Below are 7,085 nucleotides of genomic sequence, written 5' to 3' on the forward strand. Positions count from 1 at the left end.
TATAGTTTCCCTGTTGTCAATTTCATTTAGTTCTGATTTGATCTTATTAATTTCCCTTCTTCTGCTGGGTTTGGGGTCGGTCTGTTCTTCTTTTTCCCGTTCTTTGAGTCGATTCATTAGGTTGTCTGTTTGTGCTCTTTTTGACTTTTGGATACAGGCATTTATGGAAATAAACTTTCCTCTCAGGACTGCTTTAGCTGTGTGCCACAGATTTTGATAACTTGTGTCACCTTTGTCATTTAGTTCAAAGAATCTTTTGATTTCCATCTTTACTTCCTCATTTATGAAGGAATCGTTCAGTAGAAGGTTGTTTAATTTCCATGACATATATAATCTTTACTACTTATGAAGTTGAATATTTTAAGAGAAATTTACTGGTTGCATTTTTATAATTGTTTTATCTATATGTTTGCTAATTTTCTTATCTGGTGTCTAATATTTGCTTTATCAAGTTTTCCAAGTTGTTCATCTGATACAAATAACAATTTTTATCATTTATTACAAATAGTATTAGTTTTTCTCTAATACTGGAAACAGTTCATAGATACCCTTTCATTACCATCTTCCAAGGCCTCATAGAACTAGAAAGGTCTCCTTTAACTCTAGCTTCTATACATGGAAATATGGACCATAGGACTTTAAATCACCAGCTTGATTTTCCCTGGAATATACACTTAAAAAATACGTTGCAAGGCCAGGCATGGAGGGTCACGACTGTAATACTAGCACTCTGGGACGCCAAGCCTGGAGGATCAACTTGAGTTCAGGAATTCAAGACCAGCTTGAGCAACAGCAAGACCCGGTCTCTACTAAAAATAGAAAAAATTAGCCAGGCATGGTGGTGCACACCTATAGTCTGGCCTACTCGGGAGACTGAGGTAGGAGGATCAGTGAGGCCCAGGAGTTGGAGGCTGCAGTGAGCTATGATGATGTCACTGCACTCCAGCCGGGGTAACAGAGTGAGACTCTGTCTCCAAATAATAAAACCAAAAAAACCCCCCAAACACAAAAAAACATTGAAGTCCTACCTTAAAGTAATCATTCTTTTTCAGACTTTCAAGGAAGCTGGCCCAGAGTGGTGAGGTAGTCAGAAGGGATTTCTTGGAGTCAGAAAAATGTGGGCCACATTTGGAACATAAGATCTCAAATCCATGAGCCTAGATGAGATAAGTAGAATTTTTATTAAGTTGCTTTCTTCAGTATTATTTTATTATGTTATTTTCTTTTCATTTAGTTACACTCAAGAACTAGCTGACTGGACAAATGGGCATGTGGACCTTTAGAACACTTTTTGAATTTTATGAAAATTATGATTTATTTTCAAGTTTTTCAATCTCTACAGCATACTAAAAATCATAAAAGGAAAGAAAAGATTCTATTCAAAGAGGTACTTTTTATTGCTGATTATAAAACCAGAAACTTAAATTTATTTCTTGTTTGATTATGAAAAGGTTTACAAAAGTATTCTTGTCTAACAAAAAATATAAATAAATTGAGCGTGGTCTCAGACATAGTAAAGAGAGGGAATTATTTCATTTTAAGAGTTCTTTGATTAAAAATATAATGATACACATTGAAAAATGATTCAAACAGGGAGCTTCCCTGATCACTCCAGAGGAGACTGCTACCAATTTCTTGCACATCCTTTTAGAAATAATCTATGCACTCAAGCAGACATGTGTGTCTGTGTACATATAGCTTCCTACTCCACCGCTTTTGTCATTCAATGGCAGCATACACACTGTGCTTTTCACACTTAATCATATACCTTGGAGATCATTTCATATGAGCACATACAAATTTAACCATTTCACTTCATGGATAGACCGTAATTTATCTAAGTATTGCCCCTACTGGACATTTAAGTAGTTTCCATTCTTTTGCTACTGTTAACAGTGCTGTCATAAGTATGCTTGTATGTACGTCTTTGAGCACATGTAAAATATGGAGAGAATGGATCTCTAGAAGTCAAAGTGCCGAGCAGAAGGGTTGAGAATTTTAAATGTTGATGGATACAGACAGTTCCTGACTTATGATGGTTCAATGTAATGATTTTTCAACTTTACCATGGTGCAAAAGCAATATGCATTCAGCACCTTGCTTCAAATTTTGATCTGTCCTGGGCTGGTGATATGCAGTATGATATTCTCTTGTGATTCTGGGCAGTGGCAGCAAGCCGCCGTTCCCAGTCAGCCACACGATCATGTAGAATACAACCAATATTGTACTTTACAGTGTATTCAATAAATAACACGAGATGTTCAACACTTTATACATTTTCACCAACTCAGTATATATTATCAAACTTTTTGATTTTTGCCAATTTAACGGTGAAAAACACTATTTTGTAGCTTTACATTGCATCTTTTATTATGAGCAAGGGTCAACATTTTTCATACGTTTAAATTAAAGGTCATTTGTAGTTTATTGTCTATGGACCATCTGCTCTTAGTTTCTGAACATTTTAAATTAATTGGTTAACGTTATCTTTTTCACATTGACTTAAAGGAACACTTTCTATATTAGCTTTATAGTTAATATATATTAGCTTTCATATAATATATATTAGCTTTTATAGCTTCTGGTTTCAAGTCATGCTTAGAAAGGCTTTTCCTACTTAGATTATAGAAAGTTCTCAAGTTCTCCTATTTTTTTTTTTCAAATTTTATAGTTTCAATTTTTACATGTAAATATTTGATCCAACTGGAATTTATATTGGTCTAGGTGTGAGGGAATCAACTTTAATTTTTAGGATGGCATCACAGTTGTCCTATTATCATTTACTGAATAATTCATTTTTTCCTCTAATTTGAAATGCCACATTTTACTACATTCTCACATAAATAGGGTACATTTCTACACTTTCTGTGCTGCGCCGTTATTCTGCTAAGAGTCCTTTTACATAAAGAAAGAAAATGAAATTTTCTGCTCAACATTACCAGCTTCATGCCCAATTCGTGGGCTCGATACTGGGGATGAGATGGTGGAGGAAGCCTGTATCCACTTCGCCGGTCTGGCACAAACCTTTGTTGCACCAACTGTGCATACAGACATTTAGTGAAAGTCACCTAGGCATACAGACACAAAATACATCACATTAAAATTTTGAATATCATTTCATAGTTAAATATAATAATAAGTCCACTTATGAGCTTCATATTCATATGAAATGTAAAGAAGATCCAACCCATTCACTGTCTACTTGTTTTCAGTAACAGCTTTATTGAAATATAACTCACACACCATAAAATTTACCCTACTGCTTACTTTTTAGTTATCACTCCTGGAATTCTTATCATTAGTTACATTCATTATATGGCAGTTTGGGTGATAGAAGATAAGGAATAATTTTTTAAAATTTTAGATGGGGTTTTGCTATATTGCCCAGGCTGGTCTTGAATTCCTGGGCTCAAGAGATCCTCCTCCCTCCCGAGTAGCTGCGATTACAGGTTCAAGCCCCCACACCTAATTCTTAATTCTCTGGAAGAGAGGAAATGTTTTATTGTTAAGAAAGAAATAATTTGCTGGGCACGGTGGCTCATGCCTGTAATCCTAGCACTCTGGGAGGTTGGGGTGGGAGAACCGCTTGAGGTCAGGAGTTCAAGGCCAGCCTGAGCAAGAGCAAGATCCCATCTCTATAAAAAATAGAAAAATTAGCTGGGCATGGTGGCACACACCTGTAGTCCCAGTTACTCAGAAGTCTGAGGCAGAAGCAAAGCTTGAGCTCAGGAGTTTAAGGTTGCACTGAGCTCTCATGATGCCACTGCACTCTAGGCAGGGCAACAGAATAAGACCCTGTCTAAAAAAAAAAAAAAAAAAAAAAAAAAATCCAAAATTTTCCAAAATCAGAAATCAGTGCCAAGAGGAGCTCAGAAATGCTCATTGAGATTTTCAGGATTTCAGGTATTCAGATTTGGGATGCTCAACAAGTATCATGCAAATATTCTAAAATCCAAAAAAATATGAAATCTGAAATACTTCTGGTCCCAAGCATTTCAGATAAAGGATAATCAACCTGTATTAACATGCTATAAGGAAACTGAATATTTCCAACTTTTTCTAGAGAACAATTAAAATAATGTCTGAACTCCCTTTCTAGAGAAAGAAACTAAATGACCAAGAGAGATATCTTACCGATGTCATTATTCGTGTTTCAGGCAAGAATGTCTTGAAAATGCGACAGGATCGAAGCGCGATGGGGTCTCGTAGGTAAAACGCCTGGACTGCTGCAGCCACCAATCTAGGGCGATGCTTTAGCACTGCTACAATGCCAGCTGGAAGGAAGCAGTGTGCTCGATGAAGGGAGGCCTGAATTTTTTCTGGGTACCTATGACAGTTAACATAATTACTTTTATAGTACGTAAATATCTAGAATTCTTTTTATTCTTTTTAAAAAATATTTTTTCTGTGGAATTTTGTAGAGAAGTATCTAGAATTCTTATACCATTCACTTCCCCTTTAACATTTTGTCTTGGTTCATCAAGAGCAAGATGTAGAGTGACAAGAGAGATGAGAAAAGATACTATATACACTTGAGACTGCAGAGAAGACGGGAGGGAAAAAGAGAAAGTGGGAAGAAATGAAAAATAAAAGGGATTAATGTAGCTCAATAAAAACAAAACAAAAAACCCATTATATTTTGGAATAAAGATAAAATCAGTTTATTCTGAAAAAAATGGTACAAAGTGTACTGAAACAAAGCTAAAAGAGATTTTTAATATTTTTAAGACCTGAATGGTGCTACACATTAACAGGTACTCGTATTTGAATGGCTAACTAATACGTTAGTAGGCTAAGACCTTTTCTTCTGAATAAAACCTAAAGTGTTCCACATAGATCAAAGAGTACTATGTATATAGCCCCAGAACCACAGAAAAAACCTGAGCACATTGTGTTCCCTTAGGTTTCACTTTTAAAGGTATCATATTTTTTTATTCATGGATATAGATAATACTTAGCCACAATATGTAAGGTAAACAAATGCAAAAATATTGATACTGGATTATAACACTTTTGAATTGGAATTAAAAGCTATGTTTCTTGATTTTAAAATCCATAAATTTATTAGTAATTTTGATGCAGACAAAATGAAAATTAGCATTAATCTAGGTGCAAGACATTTTATAATCAATGAAAGACAAGTTGCACTAAACCAAAAGGCTCCTCAACTAGCAATGAAAGTGATATTTTTATTACCCTCTGATGCGCCTATTCACAGCAGCTCGTATAGATTCTGAAGCCAGAATTTTTTCTGGGTATGTTGAGATTATGTTCAATGCTTGTGAGATTGTTGGGGGTGTGGCAGGTAACCAAGACACTGCTCCAGGTTTCCTTGGTGCAGGGATAATGCACAACTCCCCATGGTGGAAAAACACCTGCAAATGGTACATTTTAATTTTCACTGTGATCACTGGCAAACTCTAGTACATATAAAAATAATGCAGCATGATTTCATCTCTGTAAATTTTCTAAACTTGGGTATACTTACCCTGTTGGTGCTATTATCAGGATCTAACCATTTAGGGAGAAAGTCAGCAGCTTCTATTAACAAGAATTCACCATCATTGTCTTCAATCCTAATGTAAGAAAAGTTCCAATTTTGCATTTAACAAGCATATATTTGCTAGTAATCAAAAGAGTTTTATTCTAATACATTTTCCCCTTCATCTTAGTACATATTTGCGTATGTACTATGTGCAGATGGCTTTAAAAAAGCAAAATAATTGAGATACCATTAAGCACTGAAGGAGACTATAAGATTGTATGCAGGAGTTGAAGAGAGATGATAAGGAGAGAAAATAAGAAATGCACGTAAATAAATAATATTAGACCAAAATAAGAAAATATACAAAATACTATAGGAGTCTAAAAGAAAAAAAATCATATATAGTCAAGATTAGGAAAGCCTTTATGCAGGAGATGTTACTGGGTCTCGAAAGATAATTATTTTTGCCTCAATTGCATCACTTTCTTTAAATTTTTGAATACATAATATATTCACATGGTTAAAATTTTTAAAAAATACATAAAATGTTACAGATGAAAAAGTCTTCCTCCTGCTTTTGTTCCTATCTGCCCAATTCCTATCCCCTTCACTGCTGTTTCTTATATATCCTTCTAGAACTTGCTTACACATAATCTAGCTAATAGGAAAATATATTCTTATTTTCTCCCTTTTTTAACACAAAAGGTAGCATATTCTATATACCGTTATATACCATCTAGCTCAGTACTTTTAACGGGTAGTGTCTACAAGGAGAAAGGAGAGATGTTCTTGGGAGGGAATAGCATAAGCAAAACCATGGAGGTAGCAACTTAAGGTGGCTATTTAGAGGATGATACCTAGTAAAGAACAAGACTAAAAAGGCACAGTTACATCATTTTGCGAAGAGCATCAAGTGTTGGCAGAATCAATGAGAATATGCTTAGTTTCACAGGCAAAGAAAAGGAATTAAAGGTTTTAGAGCAGGGTAGTAAAATGGTTAGAGCTCTGCTTCAGGAAGATTAATCTAATCTAATCTGGTAGGGTTATAGGAGAAATGCTTCTGTCTTTTTTGAATATTTAAAAAAAAAACCTGACAAGGCAGCAGATGCCTAGGATTTAAAGAGCTTTATAGACATGGTGTGTAACTATGAACCATCATTTTATGAATATCAGAATCTACACACAAAAGGTATTGCCCTCTCCTTATTATCCCTATAAAGATCTAAACCAATTATTTTTATGTGTGTTCATTTAAAAATCTATCATTTATTGAAACATTATTGCTAATTATTTTTATGTGTGGTAATAGTATTTAAAATAAGATTTCCTTATTGTATAATATAGTTAATAACAATGTACTATATTCTTGAAAATTGCTGAGAGTAGATTTTAAATATTCTCATCACGCACAAAAATATAAGTACATGAAGTAGTGCGTGTTATGAGTTCGATTTAGGCATTCTACAATGTATACATATTTCAAAACAACATGTTATACATGAGAAATATATACAATTTTTATTTGTCAATTAAAAAATAAACAGGGTGCAGTGGCTTGTGCCTGTAGTCCCAGCTACTTGGGTGGCTAGGACAGGAGGAT

General features: G+C 34.5%; 1 protein-coding gene across 1 annotated transcript in view; it reads right to left on the reverse strand.

Moving 5' to 3' along the window:
* The window catches only part of ECD (ecdysoneless homolog (Drosophila)), a 34,394-nt gene that overhangs the window by 17,955 nt on the left and 9,354 nt on the right, over nt 1–7,085 (reverse strand). Inside the window, exons 4-8 of the mRNA XM_012663216.1 lie at nt 5,489–5,576; nt 5,197–5,375; nt 4,135–4,327; nt 2,940–3,068; nt 997–1,157 (exon numbers count right to left, since the gene is read on the reverse strand). Of these exons, the coding sequence (XP_012518670.1) occupies nt 997–1,157; nt 2,940–3,068; nt 4,135–4,327; nt 5,197–5,375; nt 5,489–5,576 (750 nt within the window). The remainder of the gene's footprint in view (nt 1–996; nt 1,158–2,939; nt 3,069–4,134; nt 4,328–5,196; nt 5,376–5,488; nt 5,577–7,085) is intronic.

Source organism: Propithecus coquereli, unplaced genomic scaffold (genome assembly GCF_000956105.1).
Source record: "Propithecus coquereli isolate 6110/MARCELLA unplaced genomic scaffold, Pcoq_1.0 Scaffold80, whole genome shotgun sequence".
Taxonomy (NCBI): Eukaryota; Metazoa; Chordata; class Mammalia; order Primates; family Indriidae; genus Propithecus; species Propithecus coquereli.